The sequence below is a fragment of the Pithys albifrons genome, chromosome 19, assembly GCF_047495875.1.
Source record: "Pithys albifrons albifrons isolate INPA30051 chromosome 19, PitAlb_v1, whole genome shotgun sequence".
NCBI lineage: Eukaryota > Metazoa > Chordata > Aves > Passeriformes > Thamnophilidae > Pithys > Pithys albifrons.
In genome coordinates this window covers 1,190,573-1,206,479 of record NC_092476.1, presented here as the reverse complement: position 1 = coordinate 1,206,479, position 15,907 = coordinate 1,190,573, and the positions used below count along the sequence as shown (strand labels likewise).

The window sequence follows — 15,907 nt, the reverse complement described above, 5'->3', positions numbered from 1 at the left end:
AGAGTGGGCTCCTCAGAGATGAAAGACATGATGTGCTTGTAATATATGAAGAATGATGATAGAAAGAAAAAGTGGGTCTGTGAGTCAGGGACTGTACCAGCCCACAGAAAAAAGTGAATTCAGCTTTGTTTTGCCACTGAATTTATGAGCTTGGCAAGTCATTTGGATCCAGCTTTGCCAAGGTCTCCTTAGGTAGTTCAGTAGGTGGGATAATCCAGAGAATCTGATCCAAAGCACATGAAAATGAAGTGCCATGACCAATTTTAGTAGAACTCCTTCTCAAACATACCTGTGACATAACTGACACCTTCTGCCACGCTCCGAATTCTCAAAAGGGACTTTGCTCAGGCTGGAAGTTCTGCTGCTAATCTGGTGAGTTGAATCGAGCCCCACCACTGCCCTGTGGATAAAAGGAGATTATCCATCACTATAAAAATTGTATGAAACATTTCTCCAGTTGTCCACATGTAGCATCATCTGAAGGAAGTTATTAAGTATTTTTTTCCTTGATATCAGCATTGAATTAGATAGGAAAGACACCAAGCCCTGTAGGAGATGACAATCACCATGATAGAGATGTCCTTAGACCTTCAGGACATTCCTAGATGCTGAAATTCATTCTCCCATGCATAGAGCTAAAAGCTGAGAGAGAACAAGGGAGGATGAAATATCTGTTCTGGCCTTTGATGATGGTTAGACTGTGTCTACATCAAAAGCTCTATTTAATTGAAGTGATTATTTTTGTTCTGAAAAAGAGCTCTCTTGAGTTCTTCTTGAGCTATTTCCAAAGGTTTCTTTGAGTGAAATTCTAGTGTTATTTTTCTAGATGATAGATTAAAAAAATTAAAACCCCCTAATCTGTTGGAGTCAATGTGTTTGACACTTAGCAGCAGTAATGCTAAATGGTAACATCTTGCAGTTTTCTTCTGGTACTGGTGGTGTCTCTGGGGTGAGATTTTATTAGTGACAGCTCTCACTGAATTCAGCTGAAGCCAAAGTTTCGTCTCCAAAGTAACTGTTATTCAGTTCAGAAATAAAATGATCAGGCACAAGATTTCATTTAAAGCTTTGAACATCAACGTCAAGGAATCAAAACAATTCTGTTTCAAGTTCCTGTTTCTCCAGGGTAAAAATTATTTCTGAGTTTGGACTCTTGTCCTTGCACACTGTCGTGCCAAATTACAGGGAGATGCTGTGGGGCTTTCTCTTCTCATTGTCCTGAGCTTCTGTCTCTGGTCTGAGCTTGGAACAATTGGGTGTTAATTCTGATTGAGGATGGAGGAGGCTACTGCAGTGAAAACACCCTGCCAGGGCTGCTCTGCTGCTCCTTCACTGGCAGCATTGTAAGGCTGTAGCAGGAGCAAAGCCTGCAAATCAAAGGTTACATGGTGGGCCACCTTTGCTGCATACAGAGGGTCAGGCAGATTTGGTGGTTAAGAAAAGACTACATCCTTTTTTTGCTGTTGAAGAGCATAAGCACTTCTGCCTTCCTTCCACCACGAATGGAGATTATTCAATGGTTGGATTTAATGAATTCAAAATCCTTAGAAAATCACTAGAGCCAGACATCAATGTAAAATACTCCACCAGCTTTCAGTAGTGGAATATAATATTAGCTCTCCCACAATCTACTTCATGCATTTCAAAAGAATAGAGAACATTTTAAAACTAAAGAGGATAGCTTGGGCAGAAAATGATTGCCTGCTCTGCTGCTGCTCTGTAACCCTTCAGCAGCCTGAGCTATTTCTCTCGGGGCAGCACAAACAGAAGCAGATGGATGTCTTCTTTGCAAAAATGGGAGGGAAGAGAGAGGATATTTTATTAATAAATCCTGTTAATGTGCTGTTACCTTGCCCAATCAATAGGAGTGTTGCTGCAGGGCTGGTGGCTCTGAGCCCATGGAAACCCTGATGTTGTGTGTCCCCTTTCTGCTGCTGGAGGCTGCTGAGAGGCCACCAGACCAACCACCACTCTCCCCATCTCTTGTGGCACATCTGGACTGGAAGAACTTAAGGAGGAAATTGCTGTGCCATGTGGGATCCCTGCCCTGGTTAAAGCCCATCCAGCCCTTCCCCTCCCTCTGCTCCTCACCGTGGAGAGACAGTCATAAGCATCTCTCCCAGGCAATACAGTAATACAAATAAATAATATTAATTAAGGCTCTATAGGTTTAAAAAGCTATGGAAATAGCTTCTCTCCTGCTGTTTCAGTATCTCATTTTCCCACTCTGTCCAAACCCCTGAAGCCCAGAGGTACAAACATATATTTTAAATGAGAAGTTTGTTGAACCTCATTAAACTTAAATGCTCAATCCAGGTTTTCTGAACGAGGCTTCACTCTGCTTTTGAGTTTACCTGATTTCATTCTTCCATCCCTAATGGAGACATTCCTTTAGAAGGTGATTTTTGCAAAGGCACTGATAAGACCTACAAACTACAACTGAAAAGAAAAGCATCATTTACATGCTTAAACCAAGCATCTAACTTGGGAGCTCTTCTGTGTTTATAGGCTGCATGTCTGAGCAGTTTGCTGAGGCCTCTGTGAAATAAAAGACCAGCTTTTAATTTGTATTTGCTTTTTGCTTTCCCAGTTTTTCTGAAAAGGATGAGCAGCTGAAAAGCTTCCCTGCGTTGGTATGCTGAGCAGTGGAGTCACACAAGCACCTGCAGCCATCCACGCACTGCTCCAAGAGCGCTGTATTTCTCGAGGTTTGTAGCTCTTGTCCTCCCACTCCCTAATTCATATACATAAAACTGGTGTGCTGCCACGTTCCCTCCACACAAATGCATTAGCTGATCAGGAAGCCTTCCCATTCATCTGGCTTGTCACTTGCATGAGGTGGAGGCAGGACCGACTTGTCAACTCGCAGTGATGAGAGTGAGGGGTGGAAGACAGGATAACGCAACAAAAATGGTGTAGATATTTCTCCCCTTGGTTTTCCAAAGGGAAATATTTTCAGGTGTCGGATTCTCTCCATCCCCTTCCAAAAAGGAGAAAACCAGCAACCCAAATACTTGCCTACAACCTCCTTGCGTAACCAGGCGCAGAGTGAGGCTGCAGGAGGAAGTCATGGCTAACCCCCCTCGCCAGCTCTGCTGCAGCTCCCCAACAATGTGGGCATTGGAACTGCGACACCTCATCCCCACTGTGCCTGGCACCGTTTCCACGGTGATTTCCAGGGCAGCCCATGCAGCAGAAGTTGTGTGGGACCCACCCGAGAGCGAGCGGTGACGGTGCAGAGCTTTGCACCCTCTGAGTGGGCAACACCTTCCTTCTCTGCAGGCAGACTCTGGCTGGGCTCTGCCGTGTTGCAGGTTGAGACCTCAACTTGCCCACACTCACACCTTCACCCCCTGGGAATTTCATAGAACCAGGGAATGGTTTGGACTGGAAGGGACCTTAAAGCTCATCTCATTCCAACCCCTGCCATGGGCAGAGACACCTTCCACTAGATGCGGTTACTCCGAGCCCCGTCCAACCTGGCCTTGGACACTTCCAGGGTTGGAGCACCTGGGACGTGGCACGGCGCTCAGAGCCCGCTCAGCCCGAAGGACCCGCGCGATGCTCGGGCGTTTGCGCCCCGGGGGCTGCGCGTCGGTCCGGCTGGCGGGCTCTCCCCAGCAGCACGTCGAGGGGCTCGGGAGGCTCCGCGCCCTCCGTGCCCGCGCTCGGGCCGCCCCTGCCTCCCTGCCCGGCCGTGCCCGCGGCCGGGGCGGTGCGCGGGGGCGCGGCTGGCGGCGGAGCCCGGCCCCGCGGCGGCGGAGAGCGGCTCCCCCCGCCCGCCCGTCCCCCCGCCGCGCCCCCGCCGCCGCCTCCGCCCCCCGCCCCGTGACTCGGAGCCTCCCGCGGGCGGCGGCGGCTGCCGGGCGGTGTCGTGCGGCCCCCCGCGCCCGTGCGGGGACTATGAAGCACCATGGTGTGGTGTGACCGTGGCGTCCAGATGCTGCTGACCACGGTGGGCGCCTTCGCCGCCTTCAGCCTCATGGCCATCGCCATCGGCACCGACTACTGGCTCTACTCCAGCGCCCACATCTGCAACGGGACCAACATCACGACGGACGAGGCGCAGGGGCCGCCGCGGAAGGCGCGGGGCGATCTCACGCACTCGGGGCTCTGGAGGATCTGCTGCCTCGAAGGTACCCGGGCCGCGCCGGGCAGGGGGAGCAACTTCCCGGGGGGACTCGGCTGCGCGCCCGGAGCTGCCGGGCTGAGCCCAGCCCGAGCCGGAGCCGGAGCCGCCGGGCTGAGCCCAGCCCGAGCCCGAGCCGGAGCCGCCGGGCTGAGCCCAGCCCGAGCAGCAGCCGGGGCCGGAGCCGCGCCGGTGCCTCGGACACGGCCGAGGAGGAGGATGGCGTTACCGTGGCAACCGGCATCTCCGACATTGCCATGGGAACCGGCGGCGGGATGCGGAGCGCTGCCCAGGGGAGCGCTGCCCAGGGGGGTGACCTCGCTCCGCGGCCATCGCAGGGGCTTCAGGGCGGTGGGGGCTCCTGGCGCGGTCGGGGCTTTGGGGCGCTTTGGAGCGCACCTGAGTGAGCCCTGCAGGCTTCGGGGCTGGGCCCCCACCCCGCGGGACTTTGGCTGTAGGGGCTGTGGGGCTCAGCCCCAGCTCTCAGGCAGGACAGCGGGAACTCCAGTTCCTCCCAGTTTGCCCTCAGCACACACCGGGAGTCGCGGGGAAGGCGGTGTTGCCACCGCTCAGGTGCTTCGGCGCGGACTCGGGGTTACTTAACACAGCTCAAGGGTCAGGCTGAACGCTATTAACAATAAAAAGATGAGTGTTTCAGCGGCTGAGCAGGGCAGCGGGGACACCCCGCTCCCCGCAGAGGCCAAACATGTGGCTCCCGCTCCGAAAAATGGAGTTGTGGAGAAGGCGCGGCGGTAACTGCCGGCACAAAGAAGCACATGGGTGTGCAGAGGATTTGGCACAGCAGGTCGGAATGCCCAGATGGGAAACAACATCTGTCAGCCGAGAGCGCCGAGTTCTGACCGTGGGAATCCAGCACATCCCCAGGAAAGGGGCCATGGCCACGGCGGCTCCAAAGCCCCTCACCTGCTGGGTCCATTCCCTGTGCCAGCAGCCAAAAGAGCCTCTGTGATGCTGGAGGAAGGGGAGAGAGTGAAGGAGAGGGAGAGTGTGGAAGAGAGGGAGAGTGTGGAAGAGAGGGAGAGCGTGGAGGAACAGGGGAGTGTGGAGGAAAGGGAGAGTGTGGAGGAAAGGGAGAGTGTGGAGGAACAGGGGAGTGTTGAGGAAAGGGAGAGCGTGGAGGAACAGGGGAGTGTGGAGGAGAGTGTGGAGGAACAGGAGAGTGTGGAGGAACAGGAGAGTGTGGAGGAACAGGAGAGTGTGGAGGAATAGGAGAGTGTGGAAGAAAGGGAGAGTGTGGAGGAAAGGGAGAGCGTGGAGGAAAGGGAGAGTGTGGAGGAAAGGGAGAGTGTGGAGGAACAGGAGAGTGTGGAGGAATAGGAGAGTGTGGAAGAAAGGGAGAGTGTGGAGGAGAGTGTGGAGGGAAGGGAGAGTGTGGAAGAAAGGGAGAGTGTGGAGGAACAGGAGAGTGTGGAGGAAAGGGAGAGTGTGGAGGAGAGTGTGGAGGGAAGGGAGAGTGTGGAAGAAAGGGAGAGTGTGGAGGAACAGGAGAGTGTGGGGGAAGGCAGTTCACCTCTGCTGAGCTGCCCTGTGGCTCCCGGGGGTGGGTGGGCACGCCCGGGTGTCTCTCCCCCAGCGATGCACTCGTCGTGCTCTGCTGTGCCCCCGATTCCATCAGCACAGCTCGGCACACGTGAACTTTGCCAGCCTGGGCTCGTGGTTTATTCCAACTGACAGACGGCACAGCCCAGACGAGCCCAGCTCTGGTTCAGAGTCGCAGCTGTGTTCAGAATGTGTTTTCTCCCCAGAAAAGGCTGTGGCGTGGTAGGAGCACCTCATCCCTCACGTCTGTTCTCATCTTCTCATTTTGCCAGCAATTTAAGGCTACAGTGTAGCATTTTTTCTCCTAAAATGTTGGATTTGCTACCTTATAGTAGTGTGCATACATAGTGTAGGACTAGGGAATATTTTTAGATGGTAAAGACAGAAAGAATTACTGAAATATGAAGGTTTATGGGTAATAACAATGCTTAGCTTTATGACTCCTAAAGGAAATCCAACTCCTGATGTGGGCTTTTATGGCACCTGGAAAATGAGGGCTTGCATCTGAGAGCTCCTGAGTTTGCTTGAGAGATGCTGAGCTTCCTCCACTTGAGCTGAATCCTGTGATCTTCCCTGAGCTTGTCCTAGTGTCTCCAGTCTCTGTTTTCCATGGAAAACAAGTTTGTTTGCATCTTGCAGGAGTTGCTGAGGTTGCTCAGCTAGACTGGGCCTGTCATCCCCGGGAAAAATCCCTGAGTTTCCCAATGCCAGGATTTCTTCATGGTCTCCCAGGAAAATCATACACAGAAATTAAATGCAGCTTTGGCTGAAACTGGTGGAATTTTTGCCTTGATTTCAACTGGGCTTAAGTCAGAACTTTATTCAAAAGCTAAGAGGTCAGGGGGGCTGTGAGAAATGGGCAGCACTGACACGGTGCCCAGTAACGTGGCTCATCTCCTGCCTCGTTCCATCACTGGGCAGTGCTGGTGCCTCCCTGGGCACGTTGCATTTGCCAGGGCATTTGCTGAGAAATTGCACCCAGGAGTTGTGTGCAAGGGAAGCTGAAACCCCTGTGAGTTCAGGGGGTAAAAGGGCATTTGGTGGGACCCCTCTATCCAACAGCAACCGAGCTGTTCTGCTCAAAATTCAAACGCTCGTAATCAAATCATAAAGTTACAAATTTTAAAGTTGTCAAATATGTGCTAAGAATGGACAATTTGAGAAAACTGTCATCTGTTCAGAGGGATGAGAAGCAGAGGCTTCATTCTCTCCTACTTTTTCAGTATGTTCTGTTTTGTAAGATAAAATCTATAGACACATTGAAATATTCATGTTTTATACCATACTGTGGGACTTGGTTTTCAACATGGAAACACTCCTTTGTTTCATAGAATAACAAAACCATTTCTAGAAGCTTATTTGAAACAACACTCCCTTGACCAGTTCAGACCTCACTCATTCCGAGTGCCTGGGTCCTTTAGTAATATCAAGATGATATTGCAACTCCAAGGCAATACATAGCAAGAAAATAAATCAGTTGCAGCTTCTTATATGTGATTAAATGGTCTGTCTTCAAACCTATTTTTAGAACTCTTCTTGTGTTTTGGAGTAATAATTATATAAACCTACTTAATTTATTTTAATGGTCTTAATCACCATTTCACTCCTGTGTCAAAAAGACAAATCTAAGACACAAATGTGCAAAAGCTGAAAATGCCTTAAGCAGCCTCTGAAATTGCTTTTGACACACAAAGAGCGTTTTGCTGAGCAAATTTCAGGTCAATTGAAATCTCCCATTAAAATGTTTCTCAGCTGTATCCATAAGACAACCTGTGTGCTGCACTGTGAACAATCACCCATTCAGTGTCTCCCATTCCAAGATGTCAAACAAAATTGTTGAGGCACAATGGAAAAGAATAACCTTCTAATTGAAATTATTAGGTCTTCCTCAATGTTTTCCTGTTTTTCTTTGAAACATTTTACAACAGATTTGCATCGTAATGAGAATTGGAGGGATGCAGTTGGAGACCCGGAATATTATCCTTGTTTGGAGCTGCAGTTGTCTTGGGCATGAAATCATGTTTCAGTACTAGTAGTTGATCCTACTATGGAGCTTAGTCACTCAAGGAGCAGCATTAATGATACATCACTCAAACTCTTGCCTGTATAATCCCAATTTTGTTCTTTTAGTGTGTTTGTCAAAGGTGGAGGTAGGAGGTTCATTGAGTGGATTTTAAACAATAGCACTATTTCTGCCTGGATTTTTAATAGTTGTATCCAAGGTAATTGCCCTGGGTAGGAAACTGTTTAAAGTAACTCCTGGTGTGGATGTGCACGTAGCAGAAGTCCACGTTCCTTGGCTGAGCCTCTGCAGGGAGGTGGCCCAGGGGCTCCCTGGCAAAGCTGCTTTTTGCTTTTCTGGGTCCAAGACAACTACAACAGCCACAGCTTTGGCAGCTGAAGTTAAAATGTCACCAGAGTAAGGAGTAGCTGATGGAGCCCCCCACACCTGAAACCTGCCCCCCAAGCCACAAATGAACAATAAGAGCAAACCAGCCCCACTGGAGGTGCTGCAATTCTGTCCCGTGTCCACACGTGAGCTGTGGGTGTTGCCACAAGCTGTGAGTCCCTGTCAAGATGATGCAGAGCAGGGTCTTGCAAACACAGCAAATGCTCTGTCCGGTGAATAATCATTTTGTGGTCAGCCTAACCTGAGAGAGAGAGATTAAACCAGCCTGACTTCCCAGCAGCCCCTGTTGCTGTGGCAAATGGGCAGCACAGCTGTGTAAGCCTCGCACAGTCTTATTCACAGGGAGGATCTGCTATTAAAGTACTTGCCTAGGAAAAAAAAACCACGTTAAAAACCCCACTTTATCCACTGAAACTGCTTATCTTGGTGCACAATCGTGCTGAAGTTAATAGGGCAGCTCACAACAGAGCGCTCTGCAGGCTCTGTGACATCAAGATAGGAAACCAAGTAATGTACTTGTAATTTAAATTTATTCAAAGAGTATTTTATTAAACACTTCAGCATATGAATCTTTTTGAACCCATTGTGTCTATTGCTTTCAGTATTCCCTGTTTGCCATTTACTTTTCGAGTGGTGCAATTGGCCATTTAACTCACGTGGAACCTGACTGGGTGGTTGGGACATTTATAACTGGGAGGAAGTAAATCATTTATGACTTGGAAACTTGCACAAATGCACATTTGCACAATTCTCTGCAAGTCTTCCAGCTGGGATGAATGTGCACAAACACAGGACCCGCAGCGGCCGCATGCGCCGCTTCCATGGATACCCCTGAAAACAAAATAAAAATGCTTATACAAATGTTTGAGGCAAGTAAATAAAGGCAGGCTGCTCTCCATCAGTGCTGCAAATTCATGGCTCATCCAAAGAGAATGAATATTCCTTAGTATTCTCCCAGCACAGCTCTGAAGTCGCAGCAGCACCGCTGTTTGTAATAAACTAAATACAAAGTGGGCTTTATATTCCAACACTCTGGCCAAAGTTTTATTGGGTTAAGTCACTCTGACATCAGACACGACCTGCCCTGGAGGTTGTGTCCACAGGCACATTAAGAGAGGCTTGGTCTTCCCAATCTTTCCAGGCGTGTGAGCCTGTAATCACACTGTGAAAGAAAAGGAGCTGCAAATGGAGAATACACAAATGGGTGTCTCTGCCATGAAAAACTTGTTCTGTGATGCGTTTCTAGGACAATATATACAGATTTTGTGCACTGCTGAAGAGGGAACTTTCATCCATGAATCTTTCCAAACAAATACAAGCCCATCAGAGAAGGACTTTGCTGAGGTTCAGCCCATGTCTTCCTTCTCTCCATCCTTCCTGCTCACACCAGCTCTGTTGCCTTGGCAAAGGATGTGCTGCTGAGAAAGTGCATGTGCTTTACTCACTGGTTTTAAAAGCAGTTCTAAGCCCTCCAGTGTCAGCGTTGCCACAGTGGCTGAAGCAGTGCAGCTTTATCAGCAATTGATGGAGTGAGTTTTTCTAACAGCCTTTTTAGGTTATTTTTTTTTAAGAGCATTCCATTTGTTAGAGAGAGTTTCTGCATTTGGAGCTGCTTTTATGGGTGCAGAGTTCAGTCCCTTTGAAATACTGTCCGTAGTATAAAATATTTTAAAATACTGAGAAATGTTGTGGGGGAGGAACTGCCAGCAGAAGATGGGTTAAGGTATTATCTCCTCTCAAATAAAGAAAAAAAAACAGTAAAAAAAGCCCAGATCTCCTAAATGCACCTCTTTGAACATTTGTCACAGAGGCTCTCAAATGACCGTATTGATGTCACAAAACATCCTTTCTTCCCGAGACACTCTGTGGAACAGGGATCTGGAGCTAATTGACTGAATATATGTCACTTTAATGAATTAATTTGCTTTCTTGAGCTCGATCTGCTCTATAGCCAGGAGGGAGCTATCAGGCTACACCAAGGTTTGGGTTTTTTCTCCGTGGCTCTCAGAAATCCCAATGCAAAACTTGGAACCCAAGGACTTTGTGTGCATTAGTGATACTCCCTGAAGGCTGGAAACCCATGAAAGCACATTTGTGATCCAGCTCTAAAGCATCTTCATCTGTGCAAGATGCAATGTGGAGAATATTAACCTTACCTCAGTTTCAGGATTGTTCTCTGAAGGTTTCAGAAATGTTGTGTGAAGAGTAAGGGATGTTGGGCTGGACAAACCTGTGGCCGTGTTGTGCTGTAGTTATTTCTCTATTTTGTACATAATTGCACTGTACATTCTAAGGATTTGACAGATGGCATTTGTGGTAGTACCTGCCAGAGCCACAGTCAGTCATTTGGGAGTTTGTGGGGACCTTTGCAATGATGTAATGTAGTCTTTGGGCTTCTTCCAGCAGTCATTACCTTTAACTGACCTTCTGCCTTGGGCTTTTATTACTCTTTTTAGACTCTGGCAGGAGCTCGTGGCTGTTGCACCTCGCCAGGGCTTGGCAGCTCTGCTGCCCCTGCCAGTGTGAACTGGTAAAAGAGGTGAACACAACAGTGTGGGGGTTTGTTCCTGTAGAATTTCAACACTGGTTGTTCCCCCAGTAGGTCCAGTCCTGTTCTCTGGGTCGTGGTGTCTGCTCAGGTGGTGCTGTCCAACCTGTAGCTTTGGCCTTCCAAAAACACATGAACCTCATAAAAAACTGGGCAAGAAGGGGAGTGTATCTGATATCTCTATTTTGTAGCTTTGGGTGTCTTTCCAGAAACAGAGGAAAGAAAGCAAAAATAAAGGAAGGGAAGTTACTGCTTTCATCTCATCTCATCTCCAATTCCTTTGAGGAGGTAGAAGTACTTGGGTACTGAGTGTAATTTCAAGTTTGTTATTAACACCTCTCAGCTCCCAGATATTCAGTTGGTGTCTCTGTGGTCTGTGTGGCAAAGAGCAGCAATTTGTGGATAATTTCTGCATCCCCAAACTGAAAATGGAGAGGGAGGAGGAGGATGGATGGGCTTGTGAGTCTGGGCTTTGGTAGGTTTCCTGCTTGATCTGGGTCCAGTTACTTTATTTTTCTCCCCCTGCCTAGGAGGAATAACTGAGCTTTCCTGCCACCCACTTTCCTCTCCTTCTAATAATAAAATGGAATGGAAGATGTGGAGAAACTGTGACACGGTGTTAGGGCTGCCCAGCTCGGGGAAGATGCATGAACTCCACTTTAACTGGCCTTGAAGCATTTTGCTTGCAACTTATGTTTTATACATGCAATATTTGGTGTTTAAACATGTCTTCCTTGAGGGACAGGATTAAGTCTGAGTCTCCACCTACGTAAATTTAACTGCTTTCTAGGAAGGCAGTGGAATTATGCCAATATGGAGCCAATACAAGAGAAGGGATTGTAGATCTGTCCCTTCAATTGGACCTTTTCCTGCTGGTTCTTCTTTTCTAAGCCAAGACTCATCTCAGGAAATAAATCAAACTATCAAACTGAAAAACTGGTCCTGCTTCCAAACATTTCTTGGTGCTTATCTTCATTTTAGATTTCTGTTTACTGGTATTTATTATGTCGCAGACTTACAGTTCAGCATCCAAATTCTTCCCAACAGATGGCAAGGCAGGATGCACAGGAGTAGTAAAATAAACAGGATAAATGCACAACTGCCCATATGTCTGAGGGGCTGGTACCCATTTCTGACTAGAACAAAAGGATGTTTTCAGTAGGCAGCTCCAGTGCTGTGCAGGCTTCGTGCTGGTTTCTGCCTGGTTCTAAAGCCTCTCACTTTTGCAGCATATTTTGATGAGTTAAATTATAATATATTTTGTCCTCCCTCTTCTACTCCCAGGTAGTTGTTTCCTTCAGTTCTTTGCCTCCACTCCCAAAGTACACCAGTTCATTTTATTTTCAGCATTTTGGCATGGCAGGTGGCTCTTTCCTGGGCTTCAGCTCCTGCTCTGCCTTTCAGAGTGGTTGTTCTGACTCTTCTGAGGGGCACACAGCAGTGCTGGGGGCCACAGAACCATCTGAGGCTTTCTCTGGATTGAGATTTATCATAATATTAATGACAAGTGGCCTCTCTGCTGTCTCAAAATAGCAAACCTCTGGGCCAGCTGCCTGCAGGATGGATAGCCCAGCCCAGACAGACTTTAGCTACATTTCCCTTCAAATCTGGGGGCATTTTTGCCAGTTGTTGCATGCTGTGAGTCAAGTGCAGTGGAAGTGTTGAAGCAGTTCTTGATTTAGCCTGGCAGATATTCCAGCCCCTCTTTCCCCTCCTTCCTATGCCATCCTGTCATCTTCACATCTTTGTTGCTTTTCCTTTTGCCTCTCCTTGCTGAAATGTTGTAACTTTGTTTCTGCTGAAAAGATGCCTTCAAAACTTCCTTTTCAATGGCAGTGCAAGAGTCTTTCTCCAGAGAACTGGTAGATGCTGCCCCAGGTAGAAATTTAAGATTTTTAGTTCATCTTCTTAACTCTTGAGCATCTCTTTGCCATCCTGCCAGTGACAAATGTATAATAATATACCAGTCCAAAGGTGTGAGTTTGTATTCTCCTTTCTCTGCCTGTGCTACTCCTTTCCCAGGATTCATCCAGGCTCCTGCTTACTCTACAAATAGCCCTGGAAGTTCTTCTTCAACAGAATTGAGTCATTTCTTGTCCACTGTTACACATGAAGGATTGATGGGATACAAACGATGGGAAGAGGGATGGAGGGAGAGCACGTTATGGAATTACAGTATTTCCTGTGCCAGTTGCCAAGCCCTGATACAAATTAACCTCTTTTATTGTTCTTTTTTGAGCATTCTGCCTTTTAATTGCTGTTTTGGAATTGTGCCACTTAGCTCTGCCCTTTGAATGTTTCTCACTTAGGCAGTGCCCTCAGCTTGATAATGCCAAATATTTCAAAGATATTCAGCATCCCCTGTTTGAGTGGCACAGGGACCCAGTTCAGGAAGGAATTACCACCCTTGCTGAGCTGCCAGGGCTTTTTTTCCAGATTAAGTTAATAACCATTTTTTAAGTCATTGCCAATTCTCCACCAGGGGTTTCAGATCAGTTTTCTCCCATTTATACTTTTTAAATAATGCAATTCTGTGTAGAATATGGATGACAGAATGTTTTCTCCTGTCCAAATATATAGCATTCAATAATGTTGGGATTGTTATTGTCTTCCCTGCATCCCACAGGCACAGTTTATCTATTGTTGCTGCAAGGCATTAAAAAGGAACCATGACATGTTGCAATTATGACTTGAAATAGGACCTTGCCAGAGGAACATTGCCTAAGTGTAATCAAATCTAAAATACAAGTTATTTTACAGACCTGTCTGAGGGCTCTGCACGCCCATCCTGTGGCTCCCCAATCCCAGGGCTGGCTCAGAGCAGGGCACTGGGTGATGCTGCTGGGACACTGCCATGCTCTTGGGGGTTTTTAAGCACAGCCCCAGCATCCAGCTGCCTGCAAGCAAATGAAATAACAAACCCTTAATTCTTGAAGACCTTGTGACTATTTAGGCTGAGCTTTCAAAGGTATCCAGAGATGAAAGTGGGTGATACTCCTTCGTGTATGACTCACTGAAGGCAATAGTGGGCTTTGATCAGCCTTGTCCAGTGGATATTCTAAATTTAAGGAAACCATAACAATGCTCCTTTACGTACTTGTATATATTTTAATGCAGAATTGAATCATAGAATCATAGAATGGATTGGGTTGGACAAGACCTCTGAGATCATCAAGTCCAACCCTTGGTCCAACTCCAGTCCCTTTACCAGATCATGGCACTCAGTGCCACAGCCAAGCTCAGCTGAAAAACCTGCAGGGATGGGGAATCCACCCCCTCTCTTGGTTCCATTCTATCTTAGTTTGGTTTCATCCAGCTGACAAAACAGCAAGTTGCCCTGTGGGCCATCCCATTTTTATCCACATGGATCACAAACAGGATTGAACTCTGGAATTCACTGCACAGAGCCCTGTGACTTGAGCCAGCAAAGTCAATAGCTCAAAATGGGTGTTAATCTCCCTCTGCTGAGGATGGGAAGGTGATTTATGGGCAATTGTGAACCACCAAAACTTCAGGGACTTGGTTTCCAGTGCGGAGGGAGAGCCCTAGACCCTGTTTGCTCCCAGGTTTAACATCTCCTGGTGCTGCTCTGCCACCTGCCATGCACCAACTGACAGCAGTTTATTCTGTACAATTAGAGCTCAGGAACATTATTAATGATTTCAGCTGGGTTATATTAGGGGAACTGTTGGAAAATGTCAGGATCAAGCAGAGCTCTCCTAGAGATGATAAAATATCAATTAATAAATCTGGGAGCTCAGTAACAGTTTGGAACTGGTTTCTCAAACCTGAGCTGCTAAGCCTGACTGGCTGGGTGTGTGTGCTCAGCCTCCTGCTGGTGGGCAGCAGGGGGACAGTTATTTCCATTACAGCAATTTTGGGTTCACCACTGTGCTCTTTGCAGACAGACCGAGCTCCTCCAGATGGACCAGTGGGACACAAACTGCTCAAGTCCTAAAGATCTTCTGCATTTGTGCCCAAGCTGAACCCAAGCCAATGAACGTGGCAAGAGACTGAGTTTCTTGGCTCAGGCCTGGAGCTCTTGGATGTGCCCATGTTTGGATCAGAGCTGGTCCACATCCCCCCAGCTCTGCCCACTGTGAGAACACATTTCTGTCTGTCAACAAAAGCTTCTCCATGACAATGAGCAGCCTTTCCAAAGGCTGGGGCTTGTGACCTCTGTCCAAGCTCACGTTGCACTGAGAGCCAGCCAGATTTCATCTGGAAGTTACCAGGTGTTTCCAAAAATATTTATCCAAGACTTTGCCACTCTCTGCTAATGATGAGATTAAACAAGTGTGGTTCTCCTCAGCAGGCTGAAGGTTTGCTCCAGAGGGTGGGGAGTGTTTCTCCTTTGCTCTGCACATTTTGCTGTGCTCTTGTCCTTGCCTTTAGCACTGACAAATGCAGACGGTTCCAAGGTGCTTTGGGATCCTTAAAGATGCAAGCCCTGAAATAAAGCATGGAATATTGAGTGCTGGTGCTGGGGCTGTGTTTATAGCCACTCAAGCAATTCATTTGCAGTGTCCCACTACGGTAGTGCTTATTAAAATAGAATCCTCTTTATGGTTTGGTAGCAAATTAAGAGCGGAAAAACATCACTATTCTATTCCATCCCATGTCTTTTAAAGAGATTTACCCTCATAACTTGCTTTCTAGGGATGTTTTGCTTGTTTTCACTTGTAGTCCCAGTCTGATTTTTAATGACTTACTTGGTAGCCAATTCCCAGTGACCTTTTCCCTCATTTTATTTTAATTTCTGTATATAAAGGGCAATGAGAGCTGAGACGGTCTTTGGGCACAGCAGCAAAACCCCTTAGAGAGGGAAAAACAGGCCAGAAATTTTCCACCTGAATTCTAAGCCTTACCCAGGGCTTTGGCCACACAAAGAGCCAACATGCTCAGCTCTGCAGGGTCAGAGGAGCCCAAGCTGGACCAAGGGCAGTTCAGAACTGGGGCCAGACCTGGGCAGCCAGGACTTTGCTGTCAGCATTCCAGGCTCCAGAGCTGGATGCTGCCACTCCCACAGGTTATCCCATTTTCTGGCATCTCTGCCTTGCCCCGGGAGGGCTGAGCAAGTGCTTGCAGCTGGCCAGAATATGGGTACACAGCTCCTAATGCTGATTTCAGAGCATTAATGTGCACCTGGTTTGGTGGCCAACTGGCACCGTGTTCAGCCCAAAATGTCTGTGTGAGCCCTGCACTAAAAGAGGCACAAGAATTAGCGTGTATCAAACATGTCATTAGACACGTGCCTGGG

The 15,907-nt window shown here is 47.8% G+C and overlaps 1 protein-coding gene across 1 annotated transcript in view; it reads left to right on the top strand.

The window, feature by feature from the left end:
• The first annotated feature begins 3,776 nt into the window (after nt 1–3,776).
• CACNG4 (calcium voltage-gated channel auxiliary subunit gamma 4) overlaps nt 3,777–15,907 on the top strand; it is a 45,763-nt gene continuing 33,632 nt past the window's right edge. Inside the window, exon 1 of the mRNA XM_071573833.1 lies at nt 3,777–4,136. Within this exon, the coding sequence (XP_071429934.1) occupies nt 3,914–4,136 (223 nt within the window). The 5' untranslated portion in view covers nt 3,777–3,913. The remainder of the gene's footprint in view (nt 4,137–15,907) is intronic.